The sequence below is a fragment of the Girardinichthys multiradiatus genome, chromosome 15, assembly GCF_021462225.1.
Source record: "Girardinichthys multiradiatus isolate DD_20200921_A chromosome 15, DD_fGirMul_XY1, whole genome shotgun sequence".
Taxonomy (NCBI): domain Eukaryota; kingdom Metazoa; phylum Chordata; class Actinopteri; order Cyprinodontiformes; family Goodeidae; genus Girardinichthys; species Girardinichthys multiradiatus.
In genome coordinates this window covers 27,206,069-27,233,471 of record NC_061808.1, presented here as the reverse complement: position 1 = coordinate 27,233,471, position 27,403 = coordinate 27,206,069, and the positions used below count along the sequence as shown (strand labels likewise).

The window sequence follows — 27,403 nt, the reverse complement described above, 5'->3', positions numbered from 1 at the left end:
AAAAGGTACAGGGGTATGTATACTTTTGTGGTGCACTTTATATCACTTGGGAAATGTGTTAATCTCATTAGTTGGATGTGAAGGGTGATGATGAGGGCAGCTGTTCATGTGCCATTTTGAATCATCCCTTAATCCTGCATCTGTTCCAGGTATGAGTGCAGACAGAGGATGTCTCTCATCAGTGTTCAACACAAGGATTAATCAGCATCAAGCAGAGGCCGACGCTCATGGATGCGCACACACACACACACACACACACACACACACACAAATGGTTCTGTTCATGCTAGGGGAGACTTTGATGCGTTCTACCGCATCAAAGAAAGTTTATTCATTCATTCATTCATTCTGTGAGTCATTCATGGGCACCCACCCAGTGCTGGCTGGGTGGTTGGGTTGGGGTCCTAACTATTTATTTTTACAGGGTCAACACAGAGACAAACACCCACACACATTTGAATCTCTATCCTTATTAGGACATTGTATTCATGTCTATTTATTTGTGTAATCCCATTTATGCATGACCCTAACATTTACCGTAGCCTTAACCAGTAAGAGTTTATTCCGACCCCTAACCTGAAGATAAACTCAATTCCAACCTTGGTCCTAACCCCAACCCCAAAAATGTTGGTCTATTGTATTAGGACTGGGCTTTAGACCCTATAAGGCCTATCAGTCTTCAGAAGGTAAGTTATTATACCAGGAAAGGTCTTAAAGAGATAACATAAAGAAGAACACACACACTAAAGTTAGTTTAAGTCACCAGTTAAGATAGAAAACCAGAGTACTTAATAACTCATGTAACTAGCTCAAATCCAAGCCAAGTAATCAGTTACCAGTCGACGAGTCCAGGCATGTTTAGTGTGCTAATGTCATTAACAGAACAAACACACTTCAGTAACTAAATAGGGGCCGATTTCCCTATAGCAGCATACTTAACAAAATAGAATACACTTAGGTATACTTTTGAAGTACTTTCACCTACACACTACTGTTTAAGAGGCTCAGACCTAACTCTCTGAAGCTAAAGCTACTTGAAGGTAGAATAGTACAATTAAGGATCAAATGAAGGAATCTCTCTAAAACCAAGAGAAAGAAAGCTTGAGCCAACGTGTTTGCTGTCATGGAATTATGCAAGCGTTAGATTGAGATTGATAACACTAAATTTGATAGTTACTTTAGAAATCTAAGGGCAAGCATCAAAATGTTATTTTTTTAAATAACCAATGTCTTATCCAATGTCTTTGAGAGATGCATGTTCACAGTTCTGTTCTAATATTATCAACAATAGCCCTGGAAACTCCAAGCAATGTTTCTCTACCATACTTGATATCCTCAAACTACAAACAGCCAGAAGGTACAGAAGAAAGGTGTAACAATTTCATTACTTTTTCAGAAAATAGTAGACACCATCCACTCCCTTCTATCCAGCTTTTCCACCCTGTCTGTCCTGACTGCCGACCCACAGTCTGGGTTTTCCCCACATCTCTGCTGTTTTTCTGACATCTCACAGCAATATGTTGAGGACATTGACAAAAAATGAAACCAGCCACCTGTCTCCTGGACCCCTTCCTGCCCTGGTAAAATCCAACCTCTATGCCACGAGTTCCCTCATCATGAAAGTCATAAACTGCAGGCTGACCATGTTCCATCTACACTGAGAGTGGCAGAGATCAGGCCACTTCTAAAAAACCCACCTTAGACCCAGAAATCTTAGCCAACTTCAGGCCCATCTCCAAACTTCCATTAAGGTGCTGAAAAAAGTAGTTGCCTTACAGCTTTAGGACCATCTAAAACAAAATAACCTGTTTGAGAAATGTCAGTCTGGTGTCCGCCCTGGCAACAGCACAGAGAACAGCCCTGGTCAGGGTCACAAATGACCTGCTGCTGGCTGCAGAAGCTGGCTCCCCATCTTCTCATCCTCCTTGGCCTGACTGCAGCTTTCAACACTGTGGATCACCAAATCCTCCCTCACCGTCTACATTTTACCATCAGTCTTTCTGACTCTGTTCATGAGTGGCTTTCATCCTGCCTCACTGGGAGAACTTAGCATAACCCCTTGGGAGAGGCTAACTGACACATAGCATAAACTGTGTTGTCCCTCAAGGCACAGTGCTTGGCCCCAATCTGTTAATTCTCTACATGCTCACCTTGGCCATGTCATGAGCTGGCATGGAATTTAATTTCACTGTTATGCTGATGACACTCAACTCTACCTCAGGACAAACCAAACCCATTTCTGCTGCCCTGACATCATCCACTTTGACCACCTGCCTGCCTGGAGGAGATAAAGATATGGATAAGGCAAAACCTTCTGCAGCTAAACAGCTCCAAAACTGAAGCCATCTTAATCGGCACTCCACACCAGGTTCGGTCATCTGACATTACCAGCATCACCTTCTCAGGACAAGATATTTGACTTTTAAAATCAGTCACCAACCTGGGGGTTAAAATGGACTCTAATCTGACCTTTGAAGCTCACATCAAACACCTTTGCGAGACCTTCTTCTTCAACCTCAGGAGCATTGCCAAACTCTGTCCCACACTCACTTCTCCAGATGCGGAATAGCTTGTCCATGCTTTTGTCTCCTCCAGGCTGGACTACTGCAATGCGCTTCTCACAGGGATCCATGAGAAAATCCTTCAGAAGATGCAGGACATTCAGAACATCACTGCTAGGACCCTGCAGAACGTACGCAAACACAATCACATCACCCCCATCCTTAAATAACTCCACTCATCCAAAAAGTAACAGATTTGTAAGGGCAAAACATGCTATTTTTTTCCCCAACATCCAGTAACACGTGTCATTTTCTAAAGCTCCTAGTTGGGTGGCGGTGGTGCCAATCTCTAGAGCTCAATTAGCAGGATGTAATAATATTTTAGCCTTATATCTTCCTCAATTTGACACTTTTCATCCAACTTCTTCTCAGAAAGACATGGATTATTATTATTATTATTATCATTACGTGAAATGGATTGTGAACTGATCATAATCAAGACAACTATTACTCTTGTTGGGTATAACAGCAAAAGCAAGTCTATTTTTCTAAATCTTCTAAATTCAGTCACAATGTTTTACCAGTAATATCAGAATACAATCTAGTTAACCAAAACTAATTAAAGCAAGATTTTAGTCCTAATTAGTGTAGGGCAACAGATCAACCACTGACACAGTTTTAAAGGTAGTTGAGTCATTGTTGAAAGCACATCACGTTCACAGAGAGCAACGCTCAGTGTAGCGTGCACACAATGTTCCAGCCTGTCATGGATACATCTTTATGTGCAACCTGCATTATTAATGGATTTTCCAAGCCACTTTCTTTCATGCATGTTCTGTTCAGATTCAGCCAAATCCTAATTCTGAATTGGAGGGAGGGAGGCTCTTTAATACCAGCCAACATCTCCAGATAAAAACGAACTGGTAGATTTATTAAATGCATGGTGCTAACAGCAAATTTCAGAATTGAACTTTCTTAAACATTTTCATATAATTAAAAAAGAACCCCTAGTAATATTTGAAGACTTCTTATCTTGACATGCTTACCGAGTCTGGTTCATGATAGTGTAGCAGCATTGTGTAATATCAGCATATATTATCAGAGCTTAGTGGTTCATATCACTCCAGAGGTAACTGGAGTGGGAGATATATTCACTTGAGTGGGTTCAATCTGTCCTCATCGGACAAGCTCCTCACCAAAACACACATGCACACAAACAGGTTCACACACGCAACCGAAAACACGGTATCATGCAACAGAAGGTGAATTATTCAGTAGCTGTGATGGCTGCAAATGAAGCAGCTACCAGATTCCTTCACATCTTTGCATCTAAATATTGATGATCCAAAGACCTTCACTTAAGGAAAAAACAGTGATGGATTTTAGATTTAAGGGGAACATCATACCTGTTTTTATTTTATGTTACATCATGTAACATCCATCTGACATTTTAGAGGTGTCATATCCCAAGCAAAGACTTTTATATAAAAACAACAAAAAAAACAACAACTAAATGCTGAAATATAGGGGCACCTGTGTGCAGTGGCCTCGGCGTGGCTGTCCTGGGTTCGAGTCCCGACGACGGAGGCCTGTTTTGCATGTCATCCTCCTCTCTCTGCTCCACTTCCTGTCTGCCTACTTTAAAAAGGTAACAAAGGCAACGGCCACTAACACCACAAAAATAAAAAATGCTCAAATATAAAACCGTGCACCAATTGTTCACATGGCCAATGGCCTCTTGTAAAAAATCACCAAACTCTTTCAGCACTAATGTCATCAACTTAAGTTCTATTAATACAAAAGAAATGTTCAGCTTAAACTGAAAGGCTTGGTCATCATTTCTGCAAACCAAATGTTATAGTAGAACAACTATGTCAAACTTAATGACTTGAAACCAATTAACTTGTGTTTTTTTATACCTTCATAATGAATAAGAAAGTTTAAGGTTTTTCTGGTGCTTATTTTCCATTTGCTCCAGATGTCAGAACTTGGTCCTGTGACTTCACCATGTTCTAGTTGAAGGCAGATTTAATAATATTTGTTCTCAGTGACTAACTAACCAACTACTATTAACAAGATTACTAAGTTTAACAAGTGATGTGTTTATCAATTATAGCTAATACAAATATATAAGAAAGAAATTCAATGGAGTAGATACTTTCTTCAGATATATGAGATTAAGGGTAGCATCAACAGTCCCATCTCTTGACACCTAAGCAGCAGGAAGTCTGGCCTGAGAAATCTGTGTGACTCCTTGCTCAGCAATGTCTCTTCAACAGCATGCATTCAGTCTCCACGGTAACCATCTGTAGTATGGACTGACAAATGGTGATCATCTTCACTTCATCCATTTCTACTTTGGGTTTTAAATCAGATATGCACAACGACATCAGGACGTAGGTTTTGCAGCAGACCCATCGCTTTGCTGTCCGGAGAGGCGGATGTTTGTTGTCAGCATGCTAGTACGTCCAGCTCGATTCAGAGACGTTGCTATGGAGAGGCTTAACAACATAGCTGTCTCTGCTGCGTGTTTACTTCCAGCTGTAAATGATCCACCCCGTTGTCCAAGAGACAAACATTAGTGGGAAAAAGCAGTGGTTTAGTTGTTTCATGAAGAGCCAGTCTAAGCTAACCTCTCCGCTGCCCACCCTTTGTCTCCGAGTGCACCACATTCCATGCATCCATAGTCAGTCAGCTTGGTCAGCTGTCTGCCTCCTCAGCAGCTGGCCATGCGGCTATTAGTAATATAAGCCAGTAATACTTTACTCCGCTACATTTGAGGCAACGGAACATTTTCATAAACTTAAACAAGACTACAGGGCATGTGTGGGACTGATTTAATGTGATAAAAACAATCCATGAAGTGTGAATAAACTGCTAATTATTATACTTTCACTGTTTTTCAAAAGTTTGGGAGTCATATTTGATTTTGAGGTCAGATTAGTGAGAATCTTCCAACTTTCCAAGTTAGAACTCTGGCATTAGAAGCCATCCCAGTAAATAGAGTTAGAACTCCGGAATATGAAATTCATAGTTCAAATGGAACACACACCAGTACTTTTATATGCAAGCAAGCAATCATAAAACTTACTAAAATCTGAGTAGGTTTAGTTCCTAAAGATATCCGAGAAACTGTGATGCCGAAACCTATTTGAGTAGATCTCCTCTAATGCAACAGGGGTGATACTGTACGTGAACACCAAGCAGACAAGGTAGAGAATAAGATCCATCCAAATTCCAACTTGCTTCTGTTATCTAATTAGTGTGTGAATCATTGGCCTCAAATGTTCTCCTCATGCATGTGTGTGTTTTCTCCTGTTGTCCAAAGAACACATTATGTTATTTGGAGATTCTGAGTTGTTTGTGGATATGAGTGTGTGTGAATGGTTGTCTTGTTTCTATGTGCTAGCTATGTACCAGGCTGGCAACCTGGCAACTCAACTTGATTATTGACCACTGAAGATTGGCACCCATCTCTGAACAACAGCTTTAGAAAATGGATGGATGATGCAGCGGATCTCCTAGCCATTCTGACAGCAGATGTTTCAGATGACATTACATTCTTTATTTTTCTCTTATCATTTACCTTATTGACTTCTGAGGTTGTGTAAAGGAACTAAAGGTCAGCACAAACTTTGAACTGCAATCTGAAGGGAAGAGGTTATGGTAACGTTCATGATGTTTTCCATGAGTTAAACCAAACCCTGTCTCTTAAAGACTAAATTCAGCAGCTGAAGTATGAGCTGAAGTATTTTTGGCACTGCAGCTAAAGATAAACAAACTGAATGATGCATGTCCAAGATGGGTTCCTTTGAGTGTGGCATGGATAGAACATTATAACAAGAACATAGCTTTAGGGCTGTACAGTTCTGTAGCTGCCATTTATGGTAGTTCACTGAAATTGTTTTTGGCTACTCATATTTCTAAAAAGTTAACTATTATTTTAATGCTCCTCTGATTTCCTCCAGCATTCCTTTAACTTTTCATGCACCCTTTTCTGAAGCTGCTACTTTAACTGGAGCGTGTGTCAGTAGTCCATTGTGTGTAACTGGTTCTTCCTGTCAGTTTTTCCCTGCAGCGTCACAGGAAGCAGTGGCAGATTCAGGTCTGCCACCCGCTGCTGGGGAGATGAAAGTAACTGAACAGAGTTCCTCTTGTCTCCATCAACCCCTTCTCCTGCTTGCACGCTTCCTGCTACAGTGAGCTCTTTTCGCCTTGCCCTCTCTTGCCCGAGGCTTTTCATGATTAAAGGATGTTGTCTCTGCAAAGGGAAAACTGGCAGTTTTGACCCATTCACCAAAAGTCTAGGAGGTCCAGGTCGACTAAGACCCGCCCATGTCACCTTCCTTCCTCTGCCATCTTTTAACCCAACGTTGTGCAGGCGAGGCAGACAATGAGAGGGGGACATCTGTGTTGTTTGGGAGGAACCCAGCTGCCCTCTGTCTGGGGAAAGTATGGGACCAGCCTCCAGCAGCATTCTGGGAGAGATGGCGTTTTTCTCAGAGGCGTAAAACATCTGCAGCTTTTCCAGTCGCTCATTGATGCTGAGGTGATGAGAGTTTTCCTGGTGGTACTTCTCCTGGAAGCAGTCTGACCCAGGGTCTGCTGCTCCGTCCGACTGAGTTGTCCTGAGCAGGTGTGTGTGTCGGATTGGTCTGGACGCGATGCTGTTTCTGATTGGCTCGGCTGGTATGGGAACATGGCAAGGAGCGGAGTCGCAGAGCTGTGATGTTGAGCCTTTCGGAGGGGAAAGATGGACAAGTTCCCTTTCTCCAAACACTGACACTAGAACACACATGGATACACAGAAGGCCACTGAATATTCTATACTGTGGGTTTGTGCTGATTTATTTTATAGTGTCTTGCAGAAGGATTCATGGTTGGTTGCACTGGATTTTCTCTAGGGGTATCAAAGTAAAGGGGGTTGAATATCAACACACTTTTCAGGTCCTAATATGCTAACAATGTTTAAAACCATATATCATATTTCTGGCGCTTCACAATAATGCCCAAATTCTCAAATCTAATAAAATACCCTGAAGGATGTGTAAGCAATCTTACAAAATGTGAAACAGTTCAATGGGTCTGAATACTTTTGCAAGGCACTGTATGTAATAGACCTCCTCACCTTCAGGAAATAGTGTCTCCCTGGTGTTCACCGAAATGGTTACCTCCTCATCAGATGTCCCATCCTCTGCAGACAGCGGGTCGGGGTAGAGGAATGGGGAGGGATGGCATGAGGGTAAAGGGGGGGAAGCAGAATGAGGAAGGCGGGGAAGAGCAGGAGAGGGTGGACAGTTCTCATCATCCTCGTGGTGACCTTTTCTGTGCAAATCTGTGGTCCTTCTGTTCTGACTTCTGCTTGTCTGCTGAACCTTTAGGAACTTGTTGAACTGCTTCAAGCTTTTCTCATTTTTTGGTGCACTCTGTAGACAGGAAGTGATTGATTGTCAAACTTTGTGTTCAGAAACTAATATAGTTTAGGATTCATTTTTGACAATCCATCTTTAGAAGGGTTTTATTCAGATTATTATTAAATTGTGTGAAATGGCAGAAAGATGTGCAACCCCTCCTTCAGTAAAATTGACTATTTTCAGTCTGTAGATCCTTTCACAATTTAGCCTAAACGAAGGTGTTAAAAGGCAGGCTTAGTTAGCATATTTGAACAACCTTTCTACCACATTTAGGCATCATTAAACATCTTTCTGTAGACATCTTTTCACTTTTCAACCACAGTTTCAAGTTATTTAGAAGGAAGACAATGCTGTCTTTTTAACATCTACTGAAGAAAAATTGCTTGGATATGTTACTCCAACATCCCACATGTACAGCTCTGACATCACTTTCACCTGTGACTGAGTCTTTGATTTAGTGTTGCTTTTGTTTTTCCATGTTGTCTTGCTTGAAGGAGTCCAGTCATTGTTCTCCAGCTTCTGCAAAGTGAAACAAAAGGCATCGAATGGTCAGTAAACATTTTTAAAAGGAACGTGTCATATGAGGTATTTGCAAAAGGTCTTAAGTCCCTGACCCAAACGTTATAGAAAAAAAAAACAACTTCTCCACTCTTTTGGGCTTCTCTTCTATTTATTAGTCTTATGTTTCCTCCTCTTCTATCTATAAATAAATGTTGTAATTGTTCAGATTTGCAATGGAATAGTATATCACTCCCCCAGATTATTTATTCCTTCCTTAATTCAAACGATCTAGTCAAGGCACATTCTTATCCACATCAGTGGGGGCTTAAAGTTTCAAAACCTGATGAGAACACAACCAGGCTAAGTGGTTTTATCAAGCTTAGCTGAATGTTTAAATTAACTCCTCACTGAGCTTGTGAAAGTTTCTATTAGATGGGGCTGAAAAAAAGAGTTTTGTCAAAGGTTGATGATCCCATTTTGCTGGTTAAGAAATCCAGAAAGCCATCAGATAATTTATAATTAACCATCATTTAAATGTTGATTATTGATTTTGTGAAATATCAGCCATTACATAAATTATAATGACTAAAGTGACAATTACTATTTCTGAAGTTTGGAATTATGTATTTGATTGCCAAAGGAAACCTGTTTAAAATGTATTGATAATGTAAACTAAATTCATCCATGCTCTGTTCATGTGAGAAGGCCAAACGTGTACCCAAGTTTGAATTTGATTGGTTAATTGAGTCCCGCTTGAAATTGAGTCATCCATGAAGCTATAAGATGTGGTGATGCAGTGCACCACATCCAGTAAGTCATTGCTGTTTTAGACTCTATCCGTCTATGAACCATGGAGACAGAATATACGGTGCCTTTCTGTCTCAGAGCAACCTCCAGGCCATTTTGTATAGCCAAGCGGAGAGAAGGGTGTGGAGGTCCAATGACCCTATCCAACTCGATCTGCAATGATAGTAAGGTGCTTCATTCTTCTCTCCTTTGCTGAGACAGTTCTCTGGTGCTTGAAAAGTGGTTGATTTTCTAGCATTGGCTCTCCTTTCTCCTCTTATAAGACAAATTACTGTTAGAACTCATAATTAGGGCATAGAACTTGCCTTTTGGCTTCTAAGAACCCAATAATTGATCATTCTTTCAGATTATTATTGGTGTTTTGAGTGTGCATACTCTGGCATTTCATTAAAAATAGCTCAATGTAAAGAAAATCTTCATCCTTCAGATTATCTTTCAGATAGTTAAAAAGTTTTGAAACTGATTGGTCTCTGAACAATAATAGAATTTTCTGTGACTTAACTTCACCATAATCCTAAAAAACAACAACACAACCTTTCTAAGATAGGATGATAGTGATGTACGCCCCCTAAAATCAGTCTTAATAAAAGTACTTTGGTTTTGTAACCCTGTTACATTTTGACAAAGCTCATCACATCTGTGTGTTTTTTTATCTGTGTGATTCAAAACATTAACCTTGCCAGCCTTGGTTCCTTTGTGGCTCCAGTTGAACTTGTTGAGCAGCAGGTGATAGGAGGCCATGAGGGCTGAGGGTCTGTTGGTGGTGACTGCGTCTATGACCTCAGAGACGGAATAGCCCAGGGTCTCCGTCATGTAAGCCAACACAGATGAGTTAAGATCCTCTGGACACAATCTTGGAAAGAAGAGAGAAAAGGGTTAAAAACCATTCTGAAGTATAAAAAGTATGAAAAGGACAACAGCAAAGAATTTACTGGGATTTGTAAAGAAGAGCTTGAGACAGAAGGATGGTGGTTGAGTGTAGATCAGAACTGGAACACTTCTATCATTCAAGAGGGTCAGAGAGAACGGACTATTGCCAGTTGAAGCCATACATGATTGCATTTCCACAGAGCAAGAAGTGATAAAAGGGTTTTAGTCATGCTATTTCATTCAAGGCTATCACAATGCATACCACAACATTGATCATTTTGTTGGAATGCATTCAGTTCTGATTAGGCCCGAGCAGCAAAGCGCTGCGAAGGTGTATTGTAATCGCAGGATTTCTTTTTATTATTTATATTCAAATCATGAAAAAAGTCTTTTGGAGGTATGCCCTAAAACAAACAGGAAGTCTGCCATTTTGAGTCAAAAGGTAATTTTTGGATGTTTTTAATGTTTCATATATGGCAAACTTTAACAAACTCCTCCTAGAGATTTTGAGCTATTGGCTTCAGATTTGGGCAGTATGCCCTTAAGGCACGGGGGATTAAAAGTTATCAAAATCTTGAGTTTTTGAGCATGTTTAGGGGGTGTGGCCAGACCACGAACCTGACCTACTTGCCAAAAAATTCAAACAGCTATAATTTTTACATAGAAAGGCTGAATGAGGCCAGACTTGGCATGATTGATCCCCTTTAGGTGCCTGACGATGCTATGTGGTCATATGCTGACTTCATCAAAGAACCTTAAGTCACTTTTTTCACTTGGAAATGTCCTTCTCAGGCCATTTTGACCTAATCAACTTGAAACTGTGTCAGAAGACAGATACCAAGTTGGTCTAACTTTGTTTGGAACACAGAGACTGTACTCTGGACAGTGTTGACGTGGGGCCGTGGCGAAGTGAGATGTCACGCCATGGCCATACATTTGGATCTAATTTCCACATTTATTATCTGATTGGCACCAAATTCAGTATGATTGATCTTAGTCCAGCCTCCAAAAAAGATGCAGTAAAATATTTGGTAGGCATGGCCTAATTCCTCCACATCGACCCATAGAAGATTTTTTAACAAATCAGCCCCAAGACATGCTTTGATCGAGGATTATGAAATTCGGAACACATGGGTAACTTCTCAGGACCTACAAAAAAAGTCTCTTGGAGCCATGGTTCACACCCCAAAGAAGGTTATCCATTTTGGATGAAATTCGCCATTTTGTCTCGTTTACACACGTCATATCTGAGTGAACTCCTCCTACAGCTTTCAACTTACAGACTTCAAATTGATTCAGTATAGTCTCAAGGCATTGTGGATCAAAAGTTGCCAAAAGCTTTTTGCTACATGAAAGCTTGTGGGCGTGATCAAGCCTCAGAATCTAACTTCTCGCCATAAAACATGACACTAATAACTTCAAGGCACAAGCTCATAGCAGCAACAAACTTTCTGTGTCATCTCATATATACATGCTTATTTTCAGACATTAGTTTAGCCATGCAAGCTTACAACAAGACGTCACCTTCTTCACTGTTGGATGTCCATATTTTACACTCTGACTCTTACAAGTTTCAAGCACAGTGTCATCACACACCACAAGGTGATGTTAAACCCTACTGTTAATGTTGGTTAATGTTGGCTGGACTCTGTGGGCTTGGCGGCAACATGGCGAATCATTATATCTCACCATTTGGATACGTTTGCCTCTAAATCACACATACGTACATGGTGCAATTTACTCCAAACTGAATATGGTTTATCAATGTCAACCCCCAAACAGCTCTACTGGATTACATTGGAGTATGGATCTACAGCGCCCCTTAGGAAAGCTCAACCGCTTTATCTCCCTGATACATAATTGGATCCACGCCAAATTTTGTGTGCATCATTGTGGACGAATACTGGACACGTTGGCATGGTCACTTGATTACATCACTTTAAGCCCACCCACTGACAACCAGAGGTTGTTAGCTGATTGAACTTCCTTGACAGTCTCCAGAAGGTTCACAGTTTGCCTGATAAGACATACTAATTTTAGATGACATTTTTAAAGCATAACAGGAAGCTGTTGTTAATCCTTTCAAACAGGAAATGAGCACAGCTTCCATCACAGGGGTTGGATTTGGCCTAATTTTGAACACTTCTCGCCTTAGCAGAACTTGGTATGACCGAAGATCACATGAAAGCCTGGTCACAGTTCTACCTAGTGGCGATGTGCGGAATTGAGCAACAAGATTGACAGTGAAGTGAAAGTGGTGATACCACAGGCTCCACAGGCTCCTGTGGTCGGGTTACAGGCCAAACGGCGCTAAGCTTGGTTGCTGTTCCAACATCGAAGTGGCTGCTGCAAACATTTCTAGAGCCAAACAGAGCTTGCGCCTTCTCTGTTCTTGTTTATAGACAAATCAGATTTAGATTTAATCATATTTAGAAAATAAGTAATAGACTGATGTGTTCATGTTTTGCATGTAGGTTTGAGTAAAATCTAAGGGCCACTGCAGTACGTCTACCTGTTTTTAGGTGAGAGTGTGTGCAACGGTTTCTTGGCATATCCCTCGCTGATCCATCTCTCTCCCATCGCATCTCTGACACTGGGTCTCTTATCTGGGTCTGGCTCCAGGAGAAGCATCATGAATGACACGGCATCTGCAGTACGATTGAAGGCAAGTCAGGACATTTGTTTCACTAAATATCCTCAATTTTACTGTTGAAGAATCACTCAGCAGAAAGGTAACACTGTCCCCAGGTTAATACACTCTGTTCTAGTTTTGACTAGAAAGTTACTTAACTTACTCAGAAGTCTAGAACTGTGCTTCTCTACAGTTGTAGTAAAATAGAGCAAAAAAGTATTGCTATAATCAAAATATAGTATTTAGAGATGTCACTCAGTTTCAACAACAGAAGCAAAGGTTGCTCTAAAAAAATAAAGTGAATGCCTGGGCTTCCTGAGTGTAGCACTGAAACAACACTGACATTATCTTGTCACATTAGAGAGAATATTTGAGCTGTGCTGTTTTCTACCACACAAAAAAAACAAAAACTTATGGTGATGGAAATTGAGACTGTAACTGGAAGTTGGTTAAATTGTTTTAAACAGTCCACGATGTCTTCCAGATTGTATGCCTTAAATGGTAGCGCTGCATGACAGCCAGTACTTTCTTAGAACTTCTAGGTCACTTTTCATTTACTTTACGGAACATACAAAATACTTCTCTGGAACTTTAATTTAACTTAAAAGTTACTTTCCCAGAACTTACCAGTTACCTTCCTGGGAGTTATGGGAAACTCTCAGAAATTACAATGTATTTTCCTGAAACTAACCAGGAACTTTCTAGAACTGACCAGGTATTTTCTTGAAACTTTAATGGAAGGTACTGGTTTCTTTTATGGAACTTAAAAGGTGCTTTTAGGAACAAGGCTGCATCTAGAGGTGATTCATAATTTGGTCCTTTTTTTTAGAACTTACCAGGTATTTTCCTGAAACTTACATCAAACCTATTAGTTCGTTTTATGGAACTTTCTGATTTCTTTCCCAGTATTTATTGGGAACCAGGTTGTATTATAAAGTGTCCCTATAATGGGGTACTTTCCCAGATATTTCCCAGGTACATTCCCATAACTTATCAGGTACTTACCAGACAACTTTTATGGAGCTTAGAGGTTACTTTCCAGGAACTTTTAGATTACTTTCTGAAACTAATCAGGTACTTTTGTACTCGTACTCGTCGTCTTCCACTTTATCCGGGACCGGGTCGCGGGGGCAGCAAACTCAGCAGAGACGCCCAGACACCTCCTCCAGCTCCTCCGGCGGGAGCCCAAGGTGTTCCCAGGCCAGCCGAGAGACATAGTCCCTCCAGCGTGTCCTGGGTTGTCCCCTGGGCCTCCTCCCGATGGGACGTGCCAGGAACTCCTCCCGAGGAAGGGGTCCAGGAGGCAACCGGTATAGATTCCTGAGCCATCTCAACTGGCTCCTCTCGATGTGGAGGAGCAGCGGCTCTACTCCGAGCCCCTCCCGGATGGCAGAGCTCCTCACCCTATCTCTAAGGGAGTGCCCGGCCACCCTACGGAGGAAGCTCATTTCAGCCGCTTGTATCCGGGATCTCGTTCTTTCGGTCCCAAAGTTCATGGCCATAGGTGAGGGTAGGAACGTAGACCGACCGGTAAATCGAGAGCTTTGCTTTTCGGCTCAGCTCTCTTTTCACCACAACGGACCGGCATAGCGCCCCTATTACTGCGGCAGCCGCACCGATCCGTCTGTCGATCTCTTGCTCCATTTTTCCCTCACTCGTGAACAAGACCCCGAGATACTTAAACTCCTACACTTGAGGCAGTAACTCCCCTCCAACCTGAAGAGGACAAGCTACCCTTTTCCGGTCGAGTACCATGGCCTCGGACTTGGAGGAGCTGATCTTCATCCCCGCCGCTTCACACTCGGCTGCAAACCGCCCCAGTGCATGCTGTAGGTCTTGGCTAGAGGGGGCCAGCAGGACCACGTCATCTGCAAAAAGAAGAGACGAAATCCTCTGGTCCCCAAACCAGACCCCCTCCGGCCCTTGTCTGCACCTAGAAATCCTGTCCATAAAAGTTATGAACTGGACCGGTGACAAAGGGCAGCCCTGCCAGAGTACAACATGCACCGGGAACAGGTCCGACTTGTGCCGGCAATGCGGACCAAACTCCTGCTCCGCTTGTACAGAGACCGGATGGCTCCTAGTAAAGGGCCCCCGATTCCATACTCCTGGAGCACCCCCCACAGGGCATCACGAGGGACACAGTCGAATGCCTTCTCCAGGTCCACAAAACACATGGTAATCAGGTACTTTCCAGAACATAATAGGTAGTTCCCAGGAACTTTAATGAAACTCACTGGTTACATTCCTGAAACCTACTAGATACATTCCCAAGACTCAGAAGTTACTTTTCAGTACTTGTTACATACTTTCCAGAACTTACTTGGTACTTCCCTGGAACTTTCATAAAACTTACTGGCTACTTTCCTTGAACCCATCAGGTACTTTCCAGAAATGTGTCCATGGGAAGAGAAATGAAGTGGGAGCTTAGAACCATCCAAAGTGTAGGTAAGTAAGTAAAATAAAATTTTTCCAGCTATCAATACTTCACAGAATAGGAATAACATTAAAATTCAAGAAAAAAAAGTACTAAAAAGCTTATTTTTGTTATCAGTAATATTTCAAATGCCTGTTTTGTTTGGTTTTGTTTTGTCTTTAAGCAAATATTTATCTGAATCAGTAAGGACACCCACAGCACAAACCCTCCAGTACTAGTAAATGAACAAACACAAAAATCCCACATTAAATTTTCTCAATTTTATATTTCTAGAAAACACCCAATGGTTTTCTGTAGGAATACATGTTTCTGAAGGCTATATTTTAAACCAATTCACTGTCTTTTTACAGTGTTTACTGAGGTGATTTGTTTGATAAAGCTGAATAGGTATGTTGCCTGATCTATAAGACTTAAATAAACAAATGTATTGATGCAATCTAATGAATCACCAGAGATGCTGTAGTCAAAGTTATATCAAAGCTATATTAAATAAAAAGCACAAAAAGAACTGGATATTATTATTTCAGAATGTGATAATACTCTTACCTTTGCTGATGTCACCAGGGATGTTGCTAATGTCCCTATTGACCATCTTCTGGTGCAACTGTTTGATATTAAAGGGTTCAACAGTGAAGGGTAGGGTCCCCATCAACATGGCAAACATGCTCACACCTCTGTGCAAAAACAATGTGGAATAGAAATGTGAGATAATATAAGCATTTATATGATGGATGAAGAAAAATTACATCCACTGGGTTTGAAGCAGTTAACGCACTGGTACTCAGAGTTTATCACTTACATGGACCAGACGTCCACTTTGGAGTCATATTTCTTGTGAGCCAGCAGCTCAGGGGCGGCATAAGCAGGACTTCCGCACTGTGTGCTGAGGAGCTCCAGAGAAAAAGACTCTGGCTTCAGAGTGTTGCTCAGGCCAAAGTCTGTGGGAATCATCATTTATACAGAAAGGTCTTATTACAGCACTCTGAGACGCATGAAACTAAAATAGTTCAACTTCTGAACCTGGGACGTAACAGAGCTAGTCCGGTGTTAAGGGAGAATATTTAAATATAACATACCTACGATTTTTATGTTGTTATGCTCATCCAGGAGGAAGTTTTCAATCTTTAAATCTCTACAAAAGAAAAAAAAAGACACATTTGTTAACCATCAAAAATAAAATATATTTTTTGTTATATTTTAAAAACCTGTGTCCATAATTTTGTTGAGGATTCCGTCGAGATGTACGAAGAAATCGGTCACTGATCCAAATTGGATGGTTCTCAGCCGGTGGTCGGGAATTCAAAAATCTGCCTGTTTTTCTGATCAGTTAATACACCACACATTAATGCTACCATGTTGTGCTGACAATACTCTGCGGTGTGGATGATGAATGTTGCTCTGTTTTATCCTTTTTAACTTTCAACTCGGCAATTGAGTTGGCAAGTGAACATGCTGGGTTGCAAAATGTTTGGAGCCATTTAAAAATGTCAGAGCTACAATAATGAGTCTACACTTTCTAGGGAACACACATGGTGAGTCCAGATGTTGTGGTGCTAGTTGCCCTGGCTGTTGTAACTGCTAAGATAAGATGCTAAAGACAGTTTTTGCAATATGTTTGCCTTTGTTTAAAATATTACTAACACCCTGTTCCTACCTCTTATGTTACAGTTACAAATGAAAAAATGATCAGTAGTGGCAGGGTAAAGCTTTAGAAGACCCGAAGATTAAAAATGGGCCACAAAATACTGATTAGTTAATCAGTACAATTCTACAGTTTAATTTATGTTGGAGGGACCAGTTTAATAGGTATGGCAACATGGGTTTAGCCTTAGTAAGTTTTACTGGTGTATTTAAAGATAACACGATAAAATGGGACTGGAAAGGACAGGACCAGGATCAACTGCAAAAGGAAAGCCAAGATGCTAAATTTGGGTTTATGTAGAACTCATGTCTTATAAACATTTCTATTTTCCCATTTTCCATTTGGTAATATAGGGAATTGCCCAAACCACTTAAAAACCTCCAGCCATCATGAATTTTAAGTCAAATTGACCAGCTGCTATTGTAGATTTATTTTTTAACCATCAATAGAGAACAATCTCTGCATTTACTTGATAAAACTTGTATTACTCCCCTCATTGTACCCCAGCTTCATCGCCATCAGACGAGGCTTTAAGCTATAAAACTACTGGCTAAATGAAAATCTGTGGTTAGGAGTGAGAGAGCTCCTATAAACTGAAGTCTGGGAATTTGCCATGTTTCTTTCATCTGCCTTCATCTAAGCAGCAGACTCTCAAAAATCCAGAAATTCCTGCTCGAGCACCCCGAGGATGAGAATCAGAGGCAGAAAGAAAGTAAGACGGGAAAACCAACAAGAAGGAGCAAAAGTGTACAATATTGTAAAGGAAGAAATGTATGCGGTGAACCTACTGAATGTGGGTGGTAGGAGGTGTGTTTAAGTGCAAAGTTTCCTTATATTTCCAGTGTGATCATCTCTGTATAGCACTGTGGTGGAGAGATTGTGTGTGTGCGGTTAATGTGTGTGGATGCGTGGGTGGGTTTGAAAGGGTGAGGTGCTGTTCAGGAGTTGAAAGTGATGTCGTTCGGGGACTTCATTAGAGAGGAAGTCCATGATGTTGTGATGATGTGTGAATCATGGCGCCGGCACAGGATGATGAGGTCACTGCCTGGTAATCACATTCCCACCTTGAGAAGAGCCAAGGCCCCAAACTGAAGCAAAGAATTATGTGAATGTGTGAGAGTAATGCTTATCTGACACCAACACATACTTAAAAAATGTCCTACTCTGAAAGCTGTTAATGCCCTGCAAACTACTTCAAGTATGTCTGTTTGCTGACAAATATGATTTAACAGGTTTTCCTATATTGTCCCACTAGTGAGTAGGTCTGGATTTTCTCTCTATGATAATCTTAAGTAAAAAATACCATGCTTTCATATTTACAATGTAGATAAATTATGCCAGTGTACATTAAGAGATGAAACTCATACTGTAGCACATGACTAAACCAATGAAATTAATTGATGGTGAGAAATCTTTCCTCCCTCTAGATTAAACTCTATAACAAACTAAAAAGAAAAATACATTGCTGTATATTTCTCATAACTATGATGTTTTAATGCTCAGTCAGTGATAACATAAAATTAGTTAAAGATTGTGAGGAAATCACCAGGAGCTAATGATGGAATCTAATTAACTGCCTCTCAGTGGAATCTTAATCAGATTTAAGTCCAGACTTTGACTAGGTCCCTCCAAAATCTTTTTTTTTTTCTGCTACAAAGCCCAACATTCTCCTTCAGCATTGTCTGGCTCCATCAATGATGGAACGTTGTCCAGGACCTGAAGCAACAAAGCAGCCCAAGACCATCACTCTACTGCCGCCATGTTTCGCTGTCTTTAGGATGATCTTTGCCTGAAATGTTGTGTTAGATTTACACTAGCCAAAATAGGACCCAGTCACCAGAATATGCTCCGAAAGGTCTTGGAGACCATCAAGATAATTATAAACTGGGTCTTTGTGTTCTTTTTGATCAGCAGTGGTTTTATCTTTGAAACTTTCCCTTGGGTGGAATTTTTGCCCGGTCTTTTTAATATTATTGAATCATAAACAGTAGCCTCAGCTGAGAGATAAGGTCTGCTTCTGAGTTTTAGATCCTGTTCTGGCACGGTGCTGGTGGTGTAGGGGTTAAGTGCGCGAACAAGCTTGGACCAACAAGCTTGGACCAGTGATAACTATGAAAACTTATAGGCTTTCAAAATTGTCTTTAGATCATTTTATTAACCTTTAATAAATTAAAATAAAATGCTCTTTGGGTTTCTTTTTTTGTCTCTAGGTACTTGTTGCAAACTCTCTCTTGATTTATAAATAAATGCAAAGTGCCTTTTGAAATGTATTCAGACTATCATTGCAGAGATTACCTTTTTGCTTGGAATGCAGTTTGGGGAAGAAATTTTCCTTTGGAAGGATTTTATGAACTAGACAGACAGGAAAACTCTGGTCGTGGGAGGCAGAAAATCCGCCCAGATCTTGAGTAAAGCAAGTTAATCTCAAAGCACCTTTTACCGATTCCAGATGTTATATATAGATGTAACTAAGACCTATCTAAAATTTTGCATAGAAAGTCACAATTTTACCATCACAGCGCACCTTAACATGAAGAGCTTAAATAGTACCAGAGAGACATTGTTAATGGGTGCTGTTATCTATCTGAATATAACATTTGTGAAAGGCCGAATGACCGCAAACCTCACAGATTAATGTGCAAATGGGTTCACTTGAAATACAAAGTGCAATGTAAACTTAGTTACAGTTTTGTATGGTTTTAGGATGGTTTCCCCAGAGGTGTGTTCTCGTCCCAATCCTCTTCTATGGGGTAATAATGCTGTCAAAAACAATGTGTATGTAAAGAGGAATTGTGTGCATATTAGTCAATAGTTGTGCATAAGTAAAATCCAAAAGAGGTATTGTATATTTTCTTTATAAGAATACAAAATAAAATGTTACAGCTTCAAGAAATTACAAACACAAAGTTCAAGTTTATAGTTGTGGTTTATTCTTTATGAATACAATATGCTATAACAGTTTGTGAATACGATTTCTTTTCTATGAGAACACAAATTTACATCAGCGACTTGGTGTCACGTGATCTCAGCCTGGTTAGTGGAGCACAGAGTTAGTCGATTCGCGTTGCACATGTGCTGTCACACTCCTCACCCCCAGTAAACGTAGTGCCAGGATTGGATGACGGAAAAAGGTAATGGGAGATAATTCAGTCTTAAAGGAATATTAGGAATAGAGGGGAGATGGGGGGAAATCAGGAGTATTATAAATAAAGCATTGTTCTTATTTTTATGAAATACAAAGCTAAAACATAGAATATAGTTGGTGGAGTTATACAATGATGTACAGGAGGTGGCAGTATGCACCTCTGAATTTGTTGTGAACCGCCAGCAGAAGAAGAAGAAGCAGCAGCCCTATTGCCAAGATGACGGACCAAAAGCATATATTAACGACATTAAGAGATATATAAACTTCTTAACATTACCTGGCTTTGTACCGTAGTTTCTTGGTCCGTCATTTTGGCGCTAGTGCTGCTTCTTCTTCTTCTGCTAGCGGTACACAACAAATTCAGAGGTGCCTAGCGCCACCTACTGTACATCATTGTATAACTCCACCAACTACTCGTACTCATCGTCTTCCGCTTATCCAGGACCGGGTCGCGGGGGCAGCAGACTCAGCAGAGACGCCCAGACGTCCTCCTCCCCAGACATCTCCTCCAGCTCCTCTGGGTGTAGCCCAAGGCGTTCCCAGGCCAGCCGAGAGACATAGTCCCTCCAGCGTGTCCTGGGCCGTCCCCTGGGCCTCCTCCCGGTGGGACGTGCCTGGAACACCTCCCGAGGAAGGTGTCCAGGAGGCATCCGGTATAGATTCCCGAGCCACCTCAACTGGCTCCTCTCGATGTGGAGGAGCAGCAGCTCTACTCCGAGCCCCTCCCGGATGGCCAAGCTCCTCACCCTATCTCTAAGGGAGTGCCCGGCCACCTACGGAGGAAGTTCATTTCAGCCGCTTGTATCCGAGATCTCGTTCTTTCGGTCATGACCCAAAGTTCATGGCCATAGGTGAGGATAGAAACGTAGACCGACCGGTAAATTGAGAGCTTTGCTTTTCGGCTCAGCTCTCTCTTCACCACAACGGACCGGCACAGTGCCCCCATTACTGCGGCAGCCGCACCAATCTGTCTGTCGATCTCCCGCTCCATTTTTCTCCCACCCACGAACAAGACACCGAGATACTTAAACTCCTCCACTTGAGACAGGAACTCCCCTCCAACTTGAAGAGGACAAGCCACCCTTTTCCGGTCAAGTACCATGGCCTCGGACTTGGAGGAGCTGATCTTCATCCCAGCCGCTTCACACTTGGCTGCGAACCGCCCCAGTGCATGCTGTAGGTCTTGGCTAGAGGGGGCCAGCAGTACCATGTCATCTGCAAAAAGAAGAGATGAAATCCTCTGGTCCCCAAATCAGACCCCCTCCGTACAAGGACCGAATGGCCCCTAATAAAGAGCCCCCAATTCCATACTCCTGGAGCAACCCTACAGGACAACATGAGGGACACAGTCGAATGCCTTCTCCAGGTCCACAAAGCACATGTGAACCGGTTGGGGAAACTCCCATGAACCCTCGAGCACCCTGTAGAGGGTATAGAGCTGGTCCAGTGTTCCACGGCCGGGACGAAAACCACGCTGCTCCTCCTGAAGCCTGAGTTTCGACTATCGGTCGGACTCTCCTCTCCAATACCCTGGTGTAGGCCTTACCAGGGAGGCTGAGGAGTATGATCCCCCTGTAGTTGGAACACACCCTCCGGTCCCCCTTCTTAAGAAGGGGGACCACCACCCCAGTCTGCCAGTCCAGAGGCACTGTCCCCGACTGCCACGCAATGTTGAAGAGGCGTGTCAACCATGACAGCCCAACAACATCCAGAGATTTGAGGTACTCAAGGCAGATCTCATCCACCCCCGAAGCCTTGCCACTGCGGAGCTTTTTAACCACCTCGGTGACTTCAGCCTGGGTGATGAAAGAGTCCAACCCCGAGTCCCCAGCCTCTGATTGAGGAGATCCTCGAAGTACTCCTTCCACCACCCGATAATGTCCTCAGTCAAGGTCAGCAGCCTCCCACCCCCACTATAAACAGTGTTGGCGAAGCACTGCTTCCCCCTCCTGAGGCGCCGGACGGTTTGCCAGAAACGCTTCGAGGCCAACCGGTAGTCCTTCACCAAGGCCTCACCAAACTCCTCTAAGGCCCAAGTTTTTGCCTCTGCCACAGCATAGGACTCCTTCTTCAGCTTGACAGCATCCCTTACTGCCAGGGATGACCACCAACTATATTCTATTTATAATACGCTTGATTTCCCCCCATCTCCCCTCTATTCCTAATATTCCTTTTAGTCTGAATTATCTCCCATTGTCTTTTTCCTTCATCCAATCTCGGCACTACGTTTACTGGCGTTGAGGAGTGTGACAGCACATGTGCATTGCGAATCGACTAACTCTGTGCTCCACTAACCAGGCTGAGATCACGTGACACCAAGTCGCTGATGTAAATTCGTATTCTCAAAGAAAATAAATCGTATTCACAAACTGTTATAGCTTATTGTATTCATAAAGAATAAACCACAACTGTAAACTTGAACTTTGTCTTTGTAATTTCTTGAAGCTGTAACATTTTATTTTGTATTCTTATAGAGAAAATATACAATACCTCTTTTGGATTTTACTTATGCACAACTATTGACTAATATGCACACAATTCCTCTTTACATACACACTGTTTTTGACAGCATTATTACCCCATACTCTTCTCTCTGTACAGAAATGACTGCATGTAAGCGGACCCGTCTGTGAAACTCCTGAAGTTCACAGATGACACCAGTGTTACTGGTCTGATCCAGGACAATGACAAGTCTGCATACAGACGAGAGGTTTATTGGCTGGTCCACTGGTGCGGTCGGAACCACCTGGAGCTTAACCCACTCAAGACAGTGGAGATGACGGTGGTCTCCCTGAGAACACCCCTTTTCTCCCTCTTTCACCAGTCTCAACAACGCTCTGTCTACTGTGGATCACTTCTAGTTCCTAGGTACTGCCCTTTCTCTGGACCAGAGGTGGTCCACACACATAGACACTGTTCAGAAGCAGGCCCAGCAGAGATTGTGCTTAAGAAGAACAACTTTTACACACGACCATTATTCAGTCCATCCGCTACATCCAAGGCTTGTACAGGTATAAGGTCAAAAAGAGGGCTGTTAACATCTCTGCAGACCCCACACATGCTGAACACGAACTATTTAGAGGTCGGCGCTACAGAGCGCTAATTGCAAAAACCAGCTTCTAGAGAGATAGTGTCTTCCCCCAGGCTGTCTCCCTGATGAACACTTGATATTCACCATGCCCAGATCGACATCATGCATATTTGCACTAATTCAACCATGTCTTCCTCCTTTGTAAAAACAATGTATATATTCATATTTACAAGAGCAAAACTTATTTCCCACCATTTTTCTATAAATATTTACATTTAAAATGTCTGTACATCCAGAGCAAAGTGAAACCGAAGTCAGATTCCTTGTTAGTGTGCACAAACTTTGCCAAAAAAGCTGAATCTGATTCTGAGAAGACACACATAGGGAAGGAGGGTGCAAAGATATTTACCATTTATGTGTTTTACGTGTTTTCGGAAGGAACTAATGAAGACGTTTACCAACTCAGACAATTATTTATTAACTGGATGGAACTATAGAATGACCTAAAATCTGCTGCACCAAAACCTTAAAACATTCTTTGTTTTTTATACTTGTATGGATTGTCTGGTTGGCTTTAATAGAGACTCGGTAAACTGCTGGGATGTCATTGTCATCATTTTTACCTGCTTGGTTCCTGAGTAAAGAAGAATATAAAGGTATCATTCAGGCACATTTTAATCCAAATGGAATGTTTATATGGAAAACACTAATTTCTTTCTTTCTTTTTTTTTTCTAAGGTAATAACTAATGTTTTGAACATGAAAGAGCCGTCTTAAAATCTTGCATGTATTTATAAATCATTTTGGTCATATTTTGTTAAAAAATAACTTAAGACACCAAAGAACAGAGGCTAAAAAAAGCTCAACTGGCAGCATATTCAGACCCATTGTGTTTCTCTTTGTGAATGTAGTGACCTGTGCACGATGCCGTGTTTGTGCAGGTGCTCCACTGCGGACAGAATCTGTCGGGTGTAGCGCCGCACCTCCTTCTCCTCCAGCCTCTTCCTGTCACAGATCCTGTCCATCAGGTCTCCTCCTGCACATAGCTCCATGGCCATGTAGTAACTGTTCTCTGTCTCCAGGGTCTGACACACAGGATTAACATGCAGTATGTTTATGTTCAGTTATCAACAGGATGTGTAGTTTTTGTAATAATTTTTTTTTTACCTCCAGAAGAATTACAATATGAGGATGTCGGACCATTTGATGAATTCGAGGTTCCCTTTTCATGTTTTTCAGCACATATGAGTCTTGGCGTGCTTTCTTCTTGTCTATCACCTTAATGGCCACCTGTACCCATAGAGAAAGATACATACAAAGCAGTCACTCTAATGGCTGGTACCACTGATAGCCATTTTCCACTAGTAGCTAGTCAGTGCGTCTTGACTTGGCTCTGCCCGCTTTTTAGGGTTCTCCATTAATAACAGTTACCTGGTACCCACCCTTTTTTAAGTACCTCCCCAGCTGGGGTTCCAAGTGAGGCAAGTCGGGCTGAAAACACAATGTCCGAAGACTGTGTAGAGAGTAAAGGAATGTTTTACTGAGTGATTATCACAACTTACATGTGCATCACTCATGGAAAACATTGAGGTTTTAAACCTTCCTTCTGAGTTATGTTTAACCAGCAGGACAGCAATTGGTGGTAAACTGTTAGAGGACATTTTGAACATAATTCCAACTTGGGTTATAGTTTTCTATCTTTCAAGGTTTAATTAAGTATAGGAAGAACCACTTGAAAAAAAATGAGTGAGAACTTTTCTTAAGGGGAACAAAACAATGGTCTACATGTTGAAACGTTCCTCCAAATTATAAAGTTATGCAGAATTTGAGGCTAATTAGGCTCGATGAAAACACACAACTTTAATTAGAGTGACTAATGCCAGTAAACATAACAAAGTAACTCCACACTCATATACTTTATGCTGAAGAAAAAGGTTGTTCCAGAAACCGAATCTGTTGCTGCACAAAGCTCAACTTTCAGCCTGATGGCATAGCACAATTAGGCGTAATAACTGATTTTTCTTCTTTACATTTACTGTAAACTGTCATTGGATTGAAATGTCTTTTGGATTTTTCTTTTGGTTCTTCTAGTTCAGTTGACAGGTAATATGTCATAATAACAGCATGTCACAAACAGCGCTGGTCTTTCAGAATCAGATGCCTTTTATTTTGGCTATATTTTACGTAAAAAGGCCTAAATATGGACAGCTGTCCTTCTAAATATATGAACAACACCCCTTTTAAATGTTTTCAAACTGTGTCAACACAGAGTGGGCCTATTTGCTTAGCAGCACAGTTCAAAGCTTTGTGAATTAGATGTGCAAATTTGGGTTTCTTCCTGTTTAATGGATGCAACACCTGTGCAGATCTTGTGTATATCAGGCCATCTTTAAAGCTTAATGTACTAATTCCAGATTTTACGGACAGATATACTGTACCTTATTGCACCGTAGGCTAAATACATGCTTTGTAATTAACCTATTTGTTGTTTATTGTAAGTTGACTTTGGATAGCTAAGGCATCATTTGTGTTTTCAGGACCAACGCTGAACCTAAACCTGAACATAACCTAAGCAGGTAAAAAGCTCAGTTTAAATGAGATCGAATTATTAACTGACTCAGAATGTTTTATATATTTTTACAACTTATCATTTTCAAAATGCTGTGTTTGTAACTACAACTCACTATAAAACTAAGAAGAAACCCAATGTCATCATCCTTTGTTTGCAGAGTTCACAGACATTTCTTATGCCATCAGAGGCTAAAAGGAATTACAGTAAACGAACACCCCTACAGGTGAGCTGGGTCATTCCTATGGCTTCCAGGTTAAAGTTTGGGTTAGGTAGTCAGGTACTGGCACTGACCCTGACCATTGGCCATGAAAGTTACACATACATGTGGGCACAGGTGCAATCTCTGTTAAAGGCCTTTTTTCTGCAAGTTGAAGGCACACACTGCATACAGTGTGTGCCTTCCAAAAGTTTTAAAACCCCTTTTTCCACATTTTGTCACGATAGAACCACTGTTAGAAGCTACAAAAACTTAACCTTGCAGCAGGAAAACAACCCTAAACATACATACAGATGAAAATGAATAATTTATATCAAAGCACAATAATGTGTTAGAATGGCCCAGTCAAAGTCCAGACCAAAATTCAACTGAGGACATATGACAAGACCTAAAGAAAAAAGGTTAGGGTTAGACACTACTTTGTGTTTGACTTTCTAACACAATCCACATAAAACCAAAAAAAGTCTATGGTTGTTATTTGATAAAGTTCAAGGGGTATAGCTACTTTTGCAAGACCCTGTAAACCCTACCAGAAGAACATATTAGAGCATCAAAAATTATTTCTAAACTGCAAATAAAATGCGTATTATTTAAAGCCCATAGAGCAAAACTGCATTTAGATTTTCTTAACATATCTGATTCCATGGCATGTTTTACCTCAGATATAGCAAAACCCTAGACATTGAATCAGTACTCTTAAAGTTTTTGTACTGATTTGGTGTGTTTTACCAGAAGCCGCAGTATAGTACAGCAGTACATCTGCCTCAAATCTGTTAAATCTGCTGAGTGAGGAGTTCATTATGTAATAAGCATGTGTTGATGGATCTGACAGTGTTTCTGCAAACATTACAAGGCTATAATAACTGGCCACTACCTCCTTCAGACTCTTCTGTCTATAATTATCTGTTACCAGACCCTGGTTCTAACCATATAATCATTATTTTAACGTGTGTGAGTTCTTTCATTAACCTGGTTGCCACCCTGCCAGAAAGTGGCAGGGTGGCAACACTGATTTCCAAACTTATAGGAAAGCACCCACCTTTTCCCCTGTGCCAATATGCAGTCCCTCCATCACTTTGGCAAATGAGCCTTTGTTGATCATCTTCCCGATCAGGTAGGACCCCACCCGTTTGGAGTGAGGGAAGCTCCTAAGCAGCTCCCTGGGGACTTTCAGAGAGGGCAGAGGCAGCCGCTCCTCTCCAAGCCCTGAGGCTCCCCACTGGGACACGGCGCACTCTTCAACTCCCCCTCCTTCTGTGACCATTTCCTCCTGAATGGATTTCACTGCTGCATCTGGCATCCCGGACCAGGCCAGGGACCAATGTGGCTGCCTCTCACACCCATGACTGGATCCAAAAACAGAACAGTCCTTGCGGAGGGCACATATTACCACACTGACCAGCTCAAAAAGCTGTGGTTACAAAAACAGAAGGACAGGAGGTGATTCAGGCCTCAGCCTCAGATTTCTGTGGTCCACGCTCAAGTTTGGGTCCCCAAATCCAAACTGTCCAGTGAATGCTTCCTCCTTTCATTCAGCTTTTACCAAGTGCTGGTTTCTCCAAGCGTCTTTCCTTCAGGTACTCAGGTGGCGTATCTGTTTTCTCTCACTCTGTCTCCCTGCTGGTTAGTGGATGA

At 41.6% G+C, this 27,403-nt stretch overlaps 1 protein-coding gene across 1 annotated transcript; it reads right to left on the bottom strand.

Annotated features, from left to right (window-relative positions):
- Positions 1–5,324: 5,324 nt before the first annotated feature.
- LOC124882212 (hormonally up-regulated neu tumor-associated kinase homolog) lies at positions 5,325–27,365 on the bottom strand. The gene is made up of 11 exons (XM_047388461.1): positions 26,808–27,365; positions 24,147–24,269; positions 23,895–24,064; positions 16,239–16,294; positions 15,962–16,100; positions 15,709–15,836; positions 12,606–12,741; positions 9,899–10,076; positions 8,351–8,434; positions 7,630–7,927; positions 5,325–7,286 (listed from the first exon to the last, which is right to left on the bottom strand). Exons 1-11 carry the CDS (start codon positions 27,066–27,068, stop codon positions 6,529–6,531), a joined length of 2,331 nt encoding a protein of 776 aa, XP_047244417.1. The 5' UTR covers positions 27,069–27,365; the 3' UTR covers positions 5,325–6,528.
- Positions 27,366–27,403: the final 38 nt, after the last annotated feature.